Source organism: Entelurus aequoreus, linkage group LG25, assembly GCF_033978785.1.
Source record: "Entelurus aequoreus isolate RoL-2023_Sb linkage group LG25, RoL_Eaeq_v1.1, whole genome shotgun sequence".
In the NCBI taxonomy this organism is placed as follows: Eukaryota; Metazoa; Chordata; class Actinopteri; order Syngnathiformes; family Syngnathidae; genus Entelurus; species Entelurus aequoreus.
The window spans coordinates 6,585,670-6,605,402 of NC_084755.1; the positions used below are offsets into that span (position 1 = coordinate 6,585,670).

The 19,733-nt window shown below is 36.1% G+C and overlaps 1 protein-coding gene across 2 annotated transcripts in view; it reads right to left on the minus strand.

Moving 5' to 3' along the window:
- LOC133643018 (ADP-ribosylation factor-binding protein GGA1-like) overlaps nt 1-19,733 on the minus strand; it is a 26,409-nt gene that overhangs the window by 1,972 nt on the left and 4,704 nt on the right. The window contains exons 3-16 of one of the 2 annotated variants that reach the window (XM_062037437.1): nt 19,572-19,647; nt 15,961-16,059; nt 15,767-15,890; nt 15,568-15,668; nt 15,380-15,460; nt 12,582-12,719; nt 12,173-12,254; nt 11,978-12,091; nt 8,745-8,894; nt 8,602-8,675; nt 8,334-8,521; nt 4,346-4,575; nt 4,108-4,277; nt 3,907-4,017 (exon numbers count right to left, since the gene is read on the minus strand). In XM_062037437.1, the coding sequence (XP_061893421.1) occupies nt 3,907-4,017; nt 4,108-4,277; nt 4,346-4,575; nt 8,334-8,521; nt 8,602-8,675; nt 8,745-8,894; nt 11,978-12,091; nt 12,173-12,254; nt 12,582-12,719; nt 15,380-15,460; nt 15,568-15,668; nt 15,767-15,890; nt 15,961-16,059; nt 19,572-19,647 (1,738 nt within the window). Of the gene's footprint in view, nt 1-3,906; nt 4,018-4,107; nt 4,278-4,345; nt 4,576-8,333; nt 8,522-8,601; nt 8,676-8,744; nt 8,895-11,977; nt 12,255-12,581; nt 12,720-15,379; nt 15,461-15,567; nt 15,669-15,766; nt 15,891-15,960; nt 16,060-19,571; nt 19,648-19,733 lie in introns of both variants that reach the window. The other variant, XM_062037436.1, reaches the window with a different exon arrangement.

Sequence of the window (19,733 nt, forward strand, 5' to 3'; positions counted from 1 at the left end):
AAATAAGTGTTAAGTAAACTTTAACAAGTGTCACAATAGAAATTATCAGGTATTAACAAAATTAAGAGTCTAGGGAGAGGATAATATAACAAGTGTGTCAATACCAGGGGTGGTATCAGTCTATCATCAATACTCATGTGAGTAAGTCCATATTTTTATTTCCTCAATATTGTTTGGTAATGTTGTGGACACCCTGGACAAAGCAAAGGATTTAGAAGAGTAGTAGATAGTACTTCAAATAAAATAAGGAAATACTTTAAATATAGTGTGGATATTCTTACACTGTCAACCGTCAATACTCTTTGTTTTTACACTTAATACACGTCATCACAATCAGCAGCAAAAAAAAGTCCCCAATGGAATTTATTTTACAATATAAGTTTTATTTAGTAAGTAATTTATACACAATATTATAAGTTTTATTTAGTAAGTAATTTAGACACAATATTATAAGTTTTATTTAGTAAGTAATTTATACACAATATTAAGTTTTATTTAGTAAGTAATTTATACACAATATTAAGTTTTATTTAGTAATTTATACACAACAACAAGTTTTATTTAGTAAGTAATTTATACACAATAATAGACGTTTTATTTAGTAAGTAATTTATACACAATAATAAGTTTTATTTTAGTAAGTAATTTATACACAATAATAAGTTTTATTTTAGTAAGTAATTTATACACAATAATAAGTTTTATTTAGTAAGTAATTTATACACAATAATATAAGTTTTATTTAGTAAGTAATGTATACACAATACGTTTTATTTAGTAAGTAATGTATACACAATAATACGTTTTATTTAGTAAGCAATTTGTACACAATAATATAAGTTTTATTTAGTAAGTAATTTATACACAATAATAAGTTTTATTTAGTAAGTAATTTATACACAATATAAGTTTTATTTAGTTAGTAATTTATACACAATAAGTTTTATTTAGTAAGTAATTTATACACAATAATAGACGTTTTATTTAGTAAGTAATTTATACACAATAATATAAGTTTTATTTAGTAAGTAATTTATACACAATAACATAAGTTTTATTTAGTAAGTAATTTATACACAATACATTTTATTTAGTAAGCAATTTATACACAATAAGTTTTATTTAGTAAGTAATTTATACACAATAATAGACGTTTTATTTAGTAAGTAATTTATACACAATAACATAAGTTTTATTTAGTAAGCAATTTATACACAATAAGTTTTATTTAGTAAGTAATTTATACACAATAATATAAGTTTTATTTAGTAAATAATTTATACACAATATGTTTTATTTAGTTAGTAATTTATACACAATAATATACGTTTTATTTAGTAAGTAATTTATACACAATAATATACATTTTATTTAGTAAGTAATTTATACACAATATACATTTTATTTAGTAAATAATTTATACACAATATAACTTTTATTTAGTAAGTAATTTATACACAATAATATAAGTTTTATTTAGTAAGTAATTTATACACAATAAGTTTTTAGTAAGTAATCTATACACAATAATAGACGTTTTATTTAGTAAGTAATTTATACACAATAGACGTTTTATTTAGTAAGTAATTTATACACAATAAGTTTTATTTAGTAAGCAATTTATACACAATGTTTTATTTAGTTAGTAATTTATACACTAATATACGTTTTATTTACTAAGTAATTTATACACAATATAAGTTTTATATAGTAAATAATTTATACACAATAAAAGTTTTATTTAGTAAGTAATTTATACACAATAATATAAGTTTTATTTAGTAAGTAATTTATACACAATAATATAAGTTTTATTTAGTAAGTCATTTATACACAATATAAGTTTTATTTAGTAAATAATTTATACACAATAAAAGTTTTATTTAGTAAGTAATTTATACACAATAATATAAGTTTTATTTAGTAAGTAATTTATACACAATAATATAAGTTTTATTTAGTAAGTAATTTATACACAATAAAAGTTTTATTTAGTAAGTAATTTATACACAATAATATAAGTTTTATTTAGTAAGTAATTTATACACAATATAAGTTTTATTTAGTAAATAATTTATACACAATAAAAGTTTTATTTAGTAAGTAATTTATACACAATAATATAAGTTTTATTTAGTTAGTAATTTATACACAATATAAGTTTTATTTAGTAAGTAATTTATACACAATATAAGTTTTATTTAGTAAGTAATTTATACACAATAATATAAGTTTTATTTAGTAAGTAATTTATACACAATAATATAAGTTTTATTTAGTAAGTAATTTATACACAATAATAAGTTTTATTTAGTTAGTAATTTATACACAATAATATAAGTTTTATTTAGTTAGTAATTTATACACAATAACAAGTTTTATTTAGTTAGTAATTTATACACAATAATATAAGTTTTATTTAGTTAGTAATTTATACACAATAAAAAGTTTTATTTAGTCATTTATACACAATATAAGGTTTTAGTTAGTAATTTATACACAATAAGTTTTATTTAGTAAATAATTTATACACAATAATAAGTTTTATTTAGTAAGTAATTTATACACAATAATATAAGTTGTATTTAGTTAGTAATTTATACACAATAATAGTTTTATTTAGTTAGTAATTTATACACAATAACAAGTTTTATTTAGTCATTTATACACAATAATATAAGTTTTATTTAGTTAGTAATTTATACACAAAAATAAGTTTTATTTAGTTAGTAATTTATACACAATATAAGTTTTATTTAGTTAGTCATTTATACACAATAAGTTTTATTTAGTTAGTAATTCATACACATAATAAGTTTTATTTAGTAAGTCATTTATACACAACAATAAGTTTTATTTAGTAAGTAATTTATACACAATAATATACGTTTTATTTAGTAAGTAATTTATACACAATAATATACGTTTTATTTAGTAAGTAATTTATACACAATAATATACGTTTTATTTAGTAAGTAATTTATACACAATATATGTTTTATTTAGTAAGTAATTTATACACAATATATGTTTTATTTAGTAAGTAATTTATACACAATAATATAAGTTTTATTTAGTAAGTAATTTATACACAATAATAAGTTTTATTTAGTTAGTAATTTATACACAATATAAGTTTTATTTAGTTAGTCATTGATACACAATAATAAGTTTTATTTAGTTAGTAATTCATACACATAAGTTTTATTTAGTAAGTCATTTATACACAACAATAAGTTTTATTTAGTAAGTAATTTATACACAATATACGTTTTATTTAGTAAGTAATTTATACACAATAATATACGTTTTATTTAGTAAGTAATTTATACACAATAATATAAGTTATTTGGTAAAAAGACTAAAAAAGGTGATACATAATTAAGGAAAAAGTTTAAGTTATTAGTGTCACATTTTGGCATTGCGCTATTTTTCACCATTTCTGCTTTTTTTTCTCGGCCTAATCTTATTTTCAATGGCCCTGACCCGCAAACGGCCCCTGTGCAGCACCTTGGACGCCCCTGCTTTTGTAGCTCTTTGCCACGTGACAACAACTCTGCCAACAGCCACAACTTTAGTCCACCATTTAGCATGTTAGTTTACTTGGTTTCTCTTGTTATATTCTTATTTTACTGTTATATTTGTATTCTCATTGATGCTTTTTGTTTTTATTCTATTGTAATATCTTTCTATTTTGTTTCCATTTATACCCCCATTATTTACTTTTTTAAATTCAATCTCAATTCTGTACACTGCTGCTGGAATTTTAATTTTCCTGAGGGAACTCTCCTGAAGGAATCAATAAAGTACTATCCATCTATCTATCTATCTTGGTAACACGCACACAATAGTAATTCAATAGAGGAGTGTTATTGCAGCTGGAAGTAATCGTTACACATAAAATACCTTATTTGGGTTTGCCAGGAGCATGATCTGTGTGACGGCCGCAGGAGGAAGGATGGGGTTGAAGGCAGGGAGTTGTGTTCCTGAAGGTGCCTGCAACTTCACCACCATTGACTGCAGGAAACAAACAAATAAAAGCACTTCTCACAAATGGAAGACGTCTCATCTCGCCGACTAAAACCAAAAAAGGACACCCTTGCAGACCTTTTGCGGCAAAATCTGGAAGTTGATGTTTGTGACGGGCAGAGGAGCAGAAGACAGCATGGAGATGATGACCACCAGCACGTCGGGGCGTGATGGAGGTGGGTCGCGTGCAACGTGGAGAAGAAGACGAAGACTGTGTCCGTCAAAGACGGTGACAGGTAACAGACTACCTGGAAGGGGACATTATGCTGGGACGCACGTAGATGATCTTTGATTCTAAACAGTTGTGTCCACTTACTGGGCTTAATGGATTCTAGAGGTACAAAAACATCCGCCAGGGAGTCCTCAGCGGACCAAGTTTCCGTGTGAGCTGGGGACACGTCCAACAAGGTAGGACCGAGGCTGGGCTCTGAGTGCAGGGGTAGTGGGGGATGGTCCGAGACAAAGGCTGGGATGGGGTTGGGGGTGATGTTGGACCCCAACTTGCTCTGTAAATCTCGCAGAGTTGGCTTGGACTGCTGCTTGTCCCTAGAAGCAGATAACCAGCATGCATGTGACCTGTTTCCACAATGCTCATGTCCCATAATGTCCTCCAGGCCTGATGATATTAGTGAGATGAAGAGTCACATGGGCACAATCCATGCCACTGTGTCATCCTTTCTTTTACATTCCACATGGCAGCATCTTGCAGGCTTGTCAGATACAATGTCAAAAAGTATTTATTAAAGGACGCGCACACACTGAGTCCTAAACGCATCACCCGCATATAGTTGTACATATACATACATACAGTTGTACATATAGTTGTACATATACATACATACAGTTGTGTTCAAAATAATAGCAGTCCCACATCACTAGCAAGATAAATCACTGTTTTTGTTAGAATTTCAACTTCTACACTGCAAGTAAGTTTCTAGAAGGTTTAGTAAAGGTATAGAAAACCAACAGACCCAACAGGAATGATGTGCATGCTGCTGATTCTGTAAAACTGAATCATTTACTGAAAGGGTCGTGTTAAAAAAAATAGCAGTGCTGCGTTCCATTAGTGACATCTTTGATTATGTGTAAAAAAAAATATGTTAAACAGTTGGCCCTTATTTTAGGATCAAGGCAACTGACGCTGCATATGCTGGCTGTGCATTTGTCCTTGGAAAAACAGAGTAAAATGGGTCATTGAAGACACTGTTCAGAAGAAGAGCGTTCTTTAATTAAGAATTTAATAAAAGAGGGGAAAACCTATAAGGAAGTGCAGAAAATGATAGGCTGTTCAGCTAAAATGATATCAAACACTTTAAAATGGCAGCCAAAACCAAAAAGACGAGGAAGAAAAAGAAAAACGACTATTGAAATGGATCGGCGAATAACCAAAATGACAAATGCTCAGCCAATGATCAGCTCCAGGAGGATGAAAGAAGATCTAAGATGGCCTGTGAGTACTGGAACAATCAGACCACGTCTATGTGAAGCCAAGCTAGCAGCAAGAAGCCCCCGCAAAGTCCCATTGTTTAAAAAAAAGACGTGTGCTGAAGCGGTTACAATTTGCCAAAGAACACATTGACTGGCCTAAAAAGAAATGGCGTAAAATTTGGGGACTGATGAGAGTAAGATTGTATGTTAAAGAGGTTCATTTAGCCTACTAATGTGTATTTATAAATAGTTGATTTATATAGGCTAGTAAGGTAAAGTTTTGTACCTGACAAGTTTCGGCTATCTTGCTTCTGCAGCCTTCCTCAGAGGTGTCACGTGATGTTAGTGTGACGTCATCTGTGACGTGTTATATGGATTGTTCCATCCCACCTGAGGTGGTGGGATGGCGGTGTCCCCTGGTGTGCGTCGGGGGTAGGGCGGGGCGCCCCCTGTCGTCCGGATGTCCACCAAACGGCCGGGGGCGGCCCTGCAGGACTGTGTCCCAGGTGTGGGATAGTTGGTAGGCTCCCTCGTCCCTGTTGACGCACCTGGGACACAGTCCTGCAGGGCCGCCCCCGGCCGTTTGGTGGACATCCGGACGACAGGGGGCGCCCCGCCCTACCCCCGACGCACACCAGGGGACACCGCCATCCCACCACCTCAGGTGGGATGGAACAATCCATATAACACGTCACAGATGACGTCACACTAACATCACGTGACACCTCTGAGGAAGGCTGCAGAAGCAAGATAGCCGAAACTTGTCAGGTACAAAACTTTACCTTACTAGCCTATATAAATCAACTATTTATAAAAAGAGTAAGATTGTTCTTTTTGGGTCTAAGGGCCACAGACAGTTTGTCAGACGTCCTGCAAACACTGAATTCAAGCCCCAGTACACGGTGAAGACGGTGAAGCATGGTGGTGCAAGCATCATGACATGGGGATGTTTCTCGTACTGTGGTGTTGGTCCTATTTATCGCATACCAGGGATCATGGATCAGTTTTAGTACACCAGAATACAGGAAGAAGTCATGTTGCCGTATGCTGAAGAGGAAATGCCCTTGAAATGGGTGTTTCAACAAGACAATGACCCCAAACACACCAGCAAACGAGTAAAACCATGGTTCCAGACAAACAGAGTTCAAGTAATGGAGTGGCCAGCACAATCCCTGGACCTTAATCCCATTGAAAACTTGTGGGCTGACAAAGAATGCTGTTCAAGAGGCAAAACCAAAAAATGCAGAGGAATTGTGGAACATAGTACAATTGTCCTGGGCTGCAATACCTGTCGACTACATGTGCCACAGATGTGAAGCAGTTATCAGAAACCGTGGTTATGCAACTAAATTATAGTTAATAATTCTAAGGAAAGTTGAATCTGCAAGCCTTTCTTAGTTTATACAGTACATTTGAGTTTTATAAAGAAAGATGTCAACACTGCTATTTTTTTGTTTTATATTTCTTGACTTTCTGTAAAATATTGTCAAATTGAATTACTTTTTTCCAATTTTCTGGCTTTGAAATTGAATGTGCAGTCTCCCCAATGCATTTGTGTTCATTAAAATACAATTTTGAAGAATTTTGAGGTTTACACACCTTTTTAAACACACTGCTATTATTATGAACATAACTGTACATACATACATATAGTTGTACATATACATACATACATACATATAGTTGTACATATACATATACATACATATACCGGTAGTTGTACATATACATACGTAAAACACACCTATTCGTGACTGCTTATTCACTGTAAATCTTATCAATCTTTGTTGTTTTTATCTAATTTATTTTATTGTTTTGAAATTGTACGGTGTCCTTGAGTGCCCAGAAAGGTGCCTTATAAGTAAAATGTATTATATACACTAAGTAAAATGTATTATACACACACATTCATAATTCACATTTGCACCGCACCTCAATGTTTGAGTCCCGTAGAAAACTCCTGACCAACATTTTAGAACCAGCTAAAAAATTGCAAGAATTTATATTTTGCACTGTAAGGTTCAAGTAGAGCTGAGGGCTTCAACAGGGGTCCGATACCCCAAGGGTTTCTGGGAGGGACTGCAGAGGGGGTCGTATTTATAGTTGATTTTTCTTTTTCCATCCATCCATCCATCCGTCCGTCTTCTTCCGCTTATCCGAGGTGCCTAAGCAGAGAAGCCCAGACTTCCCTCTCCCCAGCCACTTCATCTCAGCTCATAAAAACAAATGTTGCGTGTGCACAGAGGAACTACGACAATTAGAGTCGTGGTCAACTAACGAGCGGTAGTGGAAGCATTATTTGTTGGCTAAACATGCCTGTCAGAATGTGCTACCTCTGTATAGTATAAAAAACTAAATGGCCATTCTACCTTGAGAGTAATATGATATTTAAATCGGCGTTTTGACACTTAAGGTGTCATTTTTTGACGTGGCAGCGCAAATGGATGCCGCGATCAAATTATGCAACTGGTAGCACGACTGCTGGTATTTGAACATCAACTTTTACCAACTAATATGTCAATAGCTGCAGTAGCTAGTTAGCTCTCTGTGATCAGGGCACTGCTAAAATTAGTTCCTCTGCGTTAGCTCTTGTAACAACGTCGCTAATACTTGGTTAATATGCAGGTCACCACATGTAAATGGCAGTTTTAGGATTTTTTTTAAAAAGAGCTTTATATGCAGAATAGATTAGTCTCGTTAGCTATAGTACACGTCGTATATTACAAATTACAATGCATAACAAAGAGAAAAAAGTGTTCTTGTCTCACATGGGAATTTCAAAAAAAGTGCAGTTGCCTTTTAAAAATGTTGATCAGGAGTGTACATTTAGATCAGGATTTAGGCATATTCCCCACAACAAGAGTGTCATGTTGTACCATTTAACCTGCAGGCCCTCTGGAGGAAGGGACTGCTGCAAAAGCGTCTTTCCCAACAAGTCGAGCTCATCGAGGGCGGAGCCTCTGGGGGCCGAGCCAGGGGAGATGGGATGGGAGTGGGAGGGTGCTTCTGGACTCAGGAGGAGACTGGGTGCTGCCGGGATGTCTGCATCGATGCTGTCAGACGACTTAAAGGTGAAATGAGTAATAATAATAATTAAAAAGGAAAAAAAAAAAAGAGATTGTTCCACCAATTTCCGCTTCTCACCTGGAAAGAATCCCAGGCGGTGGAGTCCTCCGGCTGCGAGGGAGGGTTGGAGGTGTGTGTTCCTTCGCTTAGACCTGAGGGAGTCCACACACGTGAGTGTCTGAAAAGCTCAGTAAGGATCAGTACTTCAGGGATGTGGTTACCAAGCGACATGAGCTCATCGTCCAGCAGAGAGATGCCCGTTTCCTGTGAGGTCACGTTGAGGCTGTCTGTTGGAGTAGGGAATTCTGGGAAGGAGGGGGGCGACTGGGGTGACGTGTCCAACCCCGACAGGTCCAACAGTGCAGTTCCTCCTGCCAGGCGAACATTGGGATTTTACTAGCGGATCTGTTCATGACTCACCTCGGGCTGGACGATTACGGCAAAAATAAATACTCAGTTATTTTTGATTAATTTTGAAATCACGATTAATAACACGATTATTCATTAATTTGAAAACATGAGTATTTATTGTATCACCAAAACAACTCTAAATATAATTTCAAAGAAAAACCGCATATAAATGAATACAAAAATGACAAAAAGCAAAATAACATTGGTAACAAATAGGGCTGTGAATCTTTGGGCACCACACGGTTTGATTCGACTCAAAAACGATTCTCGATTCAAAATGATTCTCAATTCAAAATCAATACTTTTTAAATAAAATTAAGTGCCAGTTCTATGATGAACTACATTCCTCTGTAAAATACAGTAGGGGAAGGACTCATATGGCCCCATTCCTGGGTGGATCTCATGTGAGAGGAAGGGGTGGGTTAATCATTTTGCAATGCAGTCTGCTGAAAATGATGGAAAGCGACACTCTCCATAGCAACTGACGCTGTGGTCAAAGTTGGAATTGCCACAAAAGAAATTTTAAGATATTTAACACTCTACTGCTGTCTGGCGGCTAAAATGGATGGATTTGTCACGTTTCATGTGTCAGGTATGTGGACTCTGAACCGAGGATGTCGTTGTGGCTTGTGCAGCCCTTTGAGACACTTGTGATTTAGGGCTAAGTAAATAAACATTGATTGATTGAATGATTGAGGTAAACCGCGACGAATGGGGCCATATGAATCTCCTTCTTACTGTAAATAAAGCTCTGATACATTTCGATATTACTTAAAAGAAAACTGGTTTTGTTTGATAAAATTGTACCCAAACATTTAATAAAGAAGCTGGACAGGACATATTTTTAAAAAAATATAAACATAAAAATAGATTTGAGATTTTTTTGGAATCGATTAAGAATTTTTTTCCACCTATAGCAACAATCATAAATTAAAATAATAGCAATACAAAAAAACTAAAATATTTTTTTCCGTTTAATTTTTTTCAATTTTTACTATTTACGCTTATTTTACCAGCATGGAGTGTGTGATTTTTGTGACATGAATAACCTTTGATAAAATGTCATCCTGACATTTATTGGTGCAATATATCATTGGACAGTTTTGACCAATATTTGAAGTGAAAGCATAAACATTTTCTAAACGTGTCATTAAGTGCTTTAAGCACATTATGCTTGTCTAAGGTCCTTTTTTGAAACCGTTGTGCTGCTGTCCTGAACTTGACGTGTAGATAACTAGGAAAAAAAGTCTCTCAAGTTGTGACTGCAGTCCTGTTTGTACGTTGATCTTACATCCATGATGTCGTTCACAACAACACAAAAAGATGAGATGTGTTGTGGGCGTACGGATTGTTCTTGCTAGCTATAGCTTCATTGTTTCGTCTGCGTTTCAGGTGGCTGTCTCCACATTGTTTAGTTCAGGATGAATGAGCGGTAGCGGACACATTTTCCCCAAAAAATTACCGTATTTTTCGGAGTATAAGTCGCTCCGGAGTATAAGTCGCACCGGCCGAAAATGCATAATAAAGAAGGAAAAAAACATATATAAGTCGCATTTTTTGGGGAAATGTATTTGATAAAATCCAACACCAAGAATAGACATTTGAAAGGCAATTTAAAATGTCTAAAGAATAGTGAACAACAGGCTGAATAAGTGTACGTTATATGAGGCATAAATAACCAACTGGTATGTTAACGTAACATATTATGGTAAGAGTCATTCAAATAACTATAACATATAGAACATGCTATACGTTTACCAAACAATCTGTCACTCCTAATCGCTAAATCCCATGAAATCTTCTTCCTCTGTGTCGCTTCTAAACAACTCTGCCAACTCCAAAGGTAGACAATGCGCCGCTTCCTCTTGCCGTTTTCTGCTGCATATTTCACTACGTCCAGCTTGTAATTTGCAGTACATGATTTCCTTTTCGCTGCCATTTTTGTTGAGCCCTTATCAGTTTTTATAAATTACCGCCAATGTTGAAATTATCCATTTTCATAGGTACGGAAGTAGCAGCAGGTAGCATCTTTTTTTTCACAATGCACTTCTGCCATGACCCACAATGCACTTCTGCCATGACCCACAATGCACTTCTGCCATGACCCGCCCCCGCCAAATTTTTATTGGTTGACGTATGTGTGTGACGATTGCTGATATACGCCTAGTCTCTTACGTGAATTAGATAAATAATATTTTATATTTTACGGTAATGTGTTAATTTCACACATAATTCGCTCCAGAGTATGAAAAAAACTGATTTATAATCCGAAAAATACGGTAGTTAGTTTATTATTTCTTCGGTCGGTGGTCAACAAAATAAACAAACAGTTTTACATAAACAAACTGTTGTACATTCATAAATTGACAATGTTACAAATTAAGTGATTGTCACACACACACTAGGTGTGGTGAAATTTGTCCTCTGCATTTGACCCATCACCCTTGTTCACCCCCTTAGAGGTGCGGGGAGCAGTGAGCAGCAGAGGTGCCGCACCCGGGAATAATTTTTGGTGATTTAACCCCCAATTCCAAGCCTTGATGCTGAGTGCCAAGCAGGGAGGTAATGGCCCCATTTTTATAGTCTTTGGTATGACTCGGCCGGGGTTTGAACTCACAACCTACCCATCTCAGGGCGGACACTCTAACCACTAGGCCACTGAGTAGGTAAATGTTCCTTCTCCTCACAATAACAACATTTTCGTCACATTTATGTCATTTTCCCTGATATTACGTGTTTAACAGTGGATTCCGGTTTATTGGGCAATAATGTGCTTACGTGAATGCGAAAATCAAATGGCCTTACTTTTGTTGTTGAGTTTTATGGATTATTGACTAGGCATACTAGCGCACTTTCAAAAAGTAGCATCCTAAACTTCTACTGGCCAAAGTCTTTTTTCCACTCAAATGCTCATTGCACCGTTACAAGCTCAGGAATTTGCATGCACGTAGCGGTTTTTCCCCGATTATGACATTTTTATGATGGTGAGAAGCCAAAATATGGATTACAATTTGAGCAACTGTGACGCCTTAGTTTCACCCACCTGTTTGTTTTTGTGTGTTTAACGCATTGTTGCCGTTCACAACCTCCCCTTTCACCTGCTGTTTGTACAGGTTGATGACATGAGTCAGGCTGTCATTGGCCTGCAGGATCTCCGCTGTGGAATGTGCCAACATAAGAGAAATAAAAATCCATGGTTCAAGCTGCTTTGGAGAAAGTATTTCTTGGCAAAACTCACCTAAAGCCTCGTCGTTATCCTCCGTATCACTCGCCAATCTGAACAGTGTGGGTCTCATCTTTTCACAGCGCTGGTAAAGGTCCTGTTAAAGAATGAAAGGCTTAGAAGCACAATGTTGCTCACACTCATGTTGGCTCCAGTCCACGCTTGGTCAAGTGTAAATCCAAACCCTGGTGCAGTCTAAAAGTGTGTGCTTCACTTGAGCTCGAACATTTACAAGCTTTTTCTTCCGCCAACCTGAGCAGGTGGAAATAGCTAAATATAACAATAACCAAAACACCAATTTGAGCTGTGTCACATAATAAATCACGTCCTCGTGTATTTTCTATCTACGTTTGAACGTGACCAGCCTACTGAACTAAGCTGACGTTCCAACTGAAAGAGCTCGTGAGACACTCCTCACGCTCACCTGAAGGAGCTCAAAGTTGCTCTGACTTGTGGCGGTGCTGTCGTAATCCTGCAGGAGCTGAGTCAGTAGGCTGACGCTCTCGTTCACCTCCTGAATGGCGCTGACCCGCTTGGACACCTTCTCCGCTCGCTTCTGATCCTAAAACACATTACAAAATGGCTTTTATTTGGGTTGATACTACTACGACTGCACCATTTTGGCCAAAAATAAATCTGGATTTTTGAATACAATTTGGAGGTAAAAAATATATATATATACATACATACATACACACGTACGTACGTGTGTATATATACACACGTACGTATGTACATATATATATATATATATATATATATATATACACACATATATATACATACACTTGTAAAGAACATAATGTCATGGCTGTCTTGAGTTTACAATCATTTCTGCAACTCTTATTTTTTTTGTGATGTAGTGATTGGAGCACATGTTGCTCACAAAAAACATTCATGAAGTTTGCTTCTTTTATGAACTTATTATGGGTCTACTGAAAATGTGAGGGTCAAAAGTATACATACAGCAATGTTAATATTTGCTTACATGTCCCTTGGCAAGTTTACCTGCAATAAGGCACTTTTGGTAGCCATCCACAAGCTTCTGTTTGACCACTTGACCACTAAATTGGTGCAGTTCAGCTAAATGTGTTGCTTTTCTGACATGGACTTGTTTCTTCAGCATTGTCCACACCTTTAAGTCAGGACTTGGGGAAGGCCATTCTAAAACCTTCATTCTAGCCTGATTTAGCCATTCCTTTACCACTTTTGAGGTGTGTTTGGGGTCATTGTCCTGTTGGAACACCCAACTGCGCCCAAGACCCAACCTCCGGACTGATGATTTTAGCTTGTCCTGAACAATTTGGAGCTAATCCTCCTTTTTCATTGTCCCATTTAAAGCACCAGTTTCATTGGCAGCAAATCAGGCCCAGAGCATAATACTACCACCACCATGCTTGACCGTAGGTGTGGTGTTCCTGGGAAAACATATTGCTGGGTATTGTGGCCAAGCAGCTCAATTTTTGTTTCATCTGACATCACATGGACAAAGATAAGACCTTCTGGAGGAAAATTCTATGGTCAGATGAAACAAAAATGTAGCTGTTTGGCCACAATACCCAGCAATATGTTTGGAGGAGAAAAGGTGAGGCCTTTAATCCCAGGAACACCATGCCTACCATCAAGCATGGTGGTGGTAGTATTATGCTCTGGGCCTGTTTAGCTGCCAATGGAACTGGTGCTTTAAATGGGACAATGAAAAAGGAGGATTAGGTGCAAGTTCTTCAGGATAAGCTAAAATCATCAGCCTGGAGGTTGGGTCTTGGGCGCAGTTGGGTGTTCCAATTTTCTTTTTTTTAAATGAATCAATCCAACAAAACAATACACAGCAATACCATAACAATGCAATCCAATTCCAAAAGCAAACCCGACCCAGCAACACTCAGAACTGCAATAAACAGAGCAATTGAGAGGAGACACAAACACGACACAGTACAAACCAAAAGTAGTGAAAGAAAAAATAATATTATCAACAACAGTATCAATATTAGTTACAATTTCAACATAGCAGTGATTAAAAATCCCTCATTGACATTATCATTAGACATTTATAAAAAAGAACAATAGTGTGACAGTGGCTTACACTTGCATCGCATCTCATAAGCTTGACAACACACTGTGTCCAATATTTTCACAAAGATAAAATAAGTCATATTTTTGGTTCATTTAATAGTTAAAACAAATGTACATTATTGCAATCAGTTGATAAAACATTGTCCTTTACAATTATAAAAGCTTTTTACAAAAATCTACTACTCTGCTTGCATGTCAGCAGACTGGGGTAGATCCTGCTGAAATCTATGTATTCCATGAATAGACAATCCTTTTGAATCGAGAAAAAAATCGTTTTTGAATCGAGAATCGTGTTGAATTGAAAAAAAAAAAACGATTTGGAATGGAATCGTGACCCCAAGAATCGATATTGAATCGAATCGTGGGACACCCAAAGATTCACAGCCCTAATATATATATATATATATATATATATATATATATAACAATATTACACCAGGAGGGAAAAGTGCTGCTATATGAGGGAGGGATCTCTCTATGTTATGTTTATATATATTTGTTCTTAAGGAAGTGATGAAGGGTGGTTTGCTGCTGGAGGATTTCTGTCGATCGCGATTAACCAGTCCAACTTTAGGACCCTATCGGTCGAACAAACAACAATTTGCACACTTGTAGAGGCGGAGCTATGCTTTTGTAGCAAATGTTGCCTTTCATGATCCCTTTGATTACAGTCATTTCCCGTCTATAGGCCACTACGTTTTACCAACACACTGAGCCATGCGCTTTATACAATGTTGCGGCTAATTTCTACTGTAAATGTTTCCGGTGTGACAGAACATGTCTGCGCGGCAGCACATTGACACGCGCACACTTGACTTTTATTACCTGGCACGTCTCGCCTGCAGTCAAAGCCATTATATTAGGAACACAAGTAATGCTATATCCCTCCTTTTCCCACTATTAAATACAACCTAAATGTGCACGCAACCTACCTGGCATGCTGTGTTCTCACCTGCAGGTTAGTTATACAAGATACAACAAAGATATTTTTGGGGATCTCTATTTGTCTCTCGCATGAAAGTAACTTGGAGGCGCAAGACATGATAGAGCGGAATATAACGATTTAAAAAAAGGACAGTTGTATAACAAAACCAAAAAATACCTTTTTAAAATAAAATACAAGTAATATAAAGTAAAAAGGAGAGTTACCTCCTGGACCATTTCCTTGATGAGTTTGTTGGCGGCCTTCAAGTCCTCAGGATGCGAGCTGTTCAGCAGGCGTGACAACATCTGTTGTGGCAAAAGGAGTTTTCAAAGGAGGCGGGAGCAAACGTGTGGCGGAAACTGAGCATAAAAATGTCACGGTGACAAGTGTTAGTGCACAGAAAAGTTCTTACTTTGGACTTCTCTTCGTCCTCAAAAATGGCATTTTTAGGTCTGGGTGGAGGAAGACTAGGTAGTAAATCAGGGGGCAACTGTGGGTCTTGTTTGAGAATACCTGCACATTTTGAATGGATCATTTTTCCGGCCAAACAACACACTGCACTCAAGCACTCCCAATGTATAATTAATAACTGTGGGCAGAAATCCTCCCACCTTGTTTCTTGAGCATCTGATAGGCATCTGAGATCTTGGCTTCGTCTGGTAACCCCAAAGTCCAGCTGTAGATCAACTCCAAGACCTTCTTCTTCACTGGCTCTGGTGAGCGTGAGCCTAAGTACTGTGATTGATACATGTGTGTGAGAAAACCAATGCAGACACGTGCAGAAACGGTTTGATGATAGCTTTACCTTCGGAGAAACTACTTTGATAAGTTCGTTAAGAAAGCGGAACTTGCCCACTTCATTGTGAAACCTTTTCCCACAATTTTTCATACATGTCTCCAGCACCTGAAGAGGGAACAGACTAACATCAGGCCATGTGGAAAAGACATATTTTGATAGCAGGACATGTTTGCTCTTACTTGTAATGTATTTGTTTGTTTGCTTGATGTCGAGCCAACTATTCTGATTAGTACTGTAGCTATCGAAAATTTTAGTTAACCTATTGATTAGTTTGTTCGATTAATCGAATAAAACACACTTAAAAGCCTCAATGCGTATTTTAAGGAAAATAGTTCAAATTAACAATTTTTCAGCTTGCCATAACCTTCATTCTTATATATAAAATAAAAAAAAACCTTAACTGCTCATGACAAGCACACACCACCGCTCTCTCATGTGCTCTCTACTGCAGCCGCCGTGCGGAAAGTATGCCTAAGTATTTGAATTTCCTGCCACTCCGTGTAGTTAGAATTGATCAATTGTTATTATGGCACTCAATAAATGATCAGTTGAAGAAACAGAAAATAAATCCAAGCTTTTTTCTAACCACATTAATCGAGTCATTATTGAAGCTGTAATTCTACTGCTCAAATGCTACAAGCGCAAGGGTGAAAAATTTGGAACAAAAAAAAAAAAAAATCCTGTTGCCTGTGCTATTATTTTCCTGACAAATACACCATATGGTGGCGCTATTTTTAAAGAGTAACCATACTTTTTTGTCTATCATTCACAATCCAAAAGAAGAACACATATGCTTTCCTTTTTTATGCATTCTAATTTTTTATGCATTCTAATTCGTAAAATACGGGCAAGTACGAAGTGGCTAACAATCCAGCTAATGGGAATACTCTATTGCACCCATATAGCCCTCTAAAAACATCCAAAAACTGCTAACAACAATCCAGTTACATCTTCTGATCTGAGTATTAACCAAGTATTTATGATATTATTATAAGTGCTAATGCAGAGGAACTATTTTTTGCAACATCATGATCTCAGAGAGCTAAGCAGCTTATGCTGCTATATTGACTTACTGAGCTGCTGCATCGCCTCTATGAGTTGGTAAATGTTCATTCTAGAATATAAATCATGCCACTCACTTGAATAGTAGAAGGTTGTGGCCATAAACCGAGAAGTTGGTCAACTTTGACTTTCAGTTTAGACACGAAGATGGCGAGAAAGACACAAAAAGACGCTGTTTTTTTGTGTGAGTGTTTTTTCCTTGCATGAGGATTATGAATAATTTTCATCTTAACAGGAAGATAAAAACCATGCCACCAGTAAGCATCCCAGTGAGAGCAGACATTGTACAGTAAGTTGCGAAGTTGGTAGAGTGGCCATGCCAGCAATCGGAGGGTTTCTGGGTACTGGGGTTCAATCCCCACCTTCTACCATCCTAGTCACGTCCGTTGTGTCCTTGGGCAAGACACTTCACCCTTGCTCCTGATGGCTGCTGGTTAGCGCCTTGCATGGCAGCTCCCGCCATCAGTGTGTGTGAATGGGTGAATGTGGAAATAGTGTCAAAGCGCTTTGAGTACCTTAAAGGTAGAAAAGCGCTATACAAGTATAACCCATTTATCATTTATCATTTATAATTGTTTCATGTTGGTAGTTTGTATATCTTGTTTAGCACTTAACAATACTGCTACTTGCTGGATCTGCTTATCACTCAGCTTCTTAAACTTGCAGTTCCTCCTCCTTACATTCAGGATCAAAAATACAAGTTTCTGGATCATTATTTGTCTTAAAAGTAGTCTTTGTTGTCTCTCGTGAAGTCTGCTATGATTAGTAGTTGTTGTTGAAGGAAATAGCAAATGTGATGGATCTGTGAAATTAATAGGTCGTATGCTCAAAATGATTAAAAATATGTAAATATTAGATGGTATTACATTTAGGGCTGCAACTAACGATTAATTTGATAATCGATTAATCTGTCGATTAGTACTTCGATTAATCGATTAATAATCGGATAAAAGAGACAAACTACATTTCTATTATTTCCAGTATTTTATTGAAAAAAAAACAGCATACTGGCACCATACTTATTTTGATTATTGTTTCTCAGCTGTTTGTAAATGTTGCAGTTTATAAATAAAGACTTATTTAAAAAAAAAAATAAATAAATAAATTAAAAAAAAAAAAAAAAAAAGCCTCTGCGCATGCGCATAGCATAGATCCAACGAATCGATGACTAAATTAATTGGCAACTATTTTTATAATCGATTTTAATCGATTTAATCGATTAGTTGTTGCAGCCCTAATTACATTACATATATACTTACAGCGTGAATATAAAACATTGATGGAGGTTTTTGGATGTTTGTAGAGCACTTTATAAGCGTAATAAAACAAATCTAATTATGTTCATTAGAAGTTGACTTTTGCTAGTATTTATTTACGAGTTGAATGTATTATAAAAAGAAAAACATGTGTTCTTGTCTTACATAACTATTGTGAATAATAAGCAAAATTTTTAAAAAAAAGTGCAGTTCCCCTTTAAATCCAAAAGTTTGACCCCATATGTCAGATTGACTTGACATTTCTCACACACCTTCATGCCTACTGTAACTTTTGGGTGTTTAGCCACCTAACCACTGACGCTGGTTGAAAAACATGGCTGTCAGCAAGCTACGCCTCTTTGAAGGGAAATAATAGAAATAATTAGCAAATTTCTTCCCCAGAAGTCATTGACCATTTATTAATCCAATGCCAGTAGTGTCCAAACTTTTTGAATAGGGCAAAAAATGTTTGGCCGAGAGCCCAAAGCCGACTGCATGTAAAGGAACAATATATATAGCCTATACATCTGCATATTATATAAATACAATGGATATATACATACTAATTAATAATTGGATATTAAGAGTATGTGAAAGTTCAACTTCTACCTTGTTTACTTCTGTGATGACCTCCTTAAAGTTTTGTAATCAATCAGAAGTATCAATCAGCCAAAATGCACCAAACATGGATATGTGCGGAGAATGTTTTGTATTTTCCCCATCATGCATTGTAATGGATTTAAATAGGTGTCATTTTGAATCTTTTATGGTGCTGGGACATTTTTTAATAATATCCACAAAGTTCAATGAGCAGGTTGTGTCATGAGTGACAAGGCGTCTTGACTCTCTGTTTTGGTTGCAGTTTTGTTTTTTTTGCGCCATGAGTCGGAAAGGCTGTTTGGAATGGGTCATATAAGTAAATGCTGTGATATGTCACTCACAATTCATGGTCATTTACTTGAGTGACCCACTTTGCAGCAATCAGATTATTAGATATTTAAAATTAATTTGGAAACAACCCGCAGGCCAAATTCCATTATAATAGACTGAGGACGTCCCGAGGGGCCAAATTGAGGACGCCGGCGGGACGTATTTTGGACACCACTGATCTAATGGTTATAAAACTTGAACGCTATTGTCATCCTTCTTTCCAAACACATAACATTACACGTAAGTCCACCTCAGTACACACTAGAAATACCTGCCCAGTCTAAAGGGGTTATGCAATTCCATGGCACCTGATGAGGTGAGTGCATGTTATCTGCAACGACTAACAGACAGGTTGAAAGCAGACTTTACCAGTAGAGCCTGCATGGCCTCCCACTCCTGTGGAGATTGTATCTTGTGCGCCAACAGCCTCGTGGCCAGCTGAGGTCTGCAACATCAGACACAAACAACGCTCAACATCAACACTGTACTGGGTGTATGGTGTCCTTCACAAGGTAAACACGGTCGTGCTGC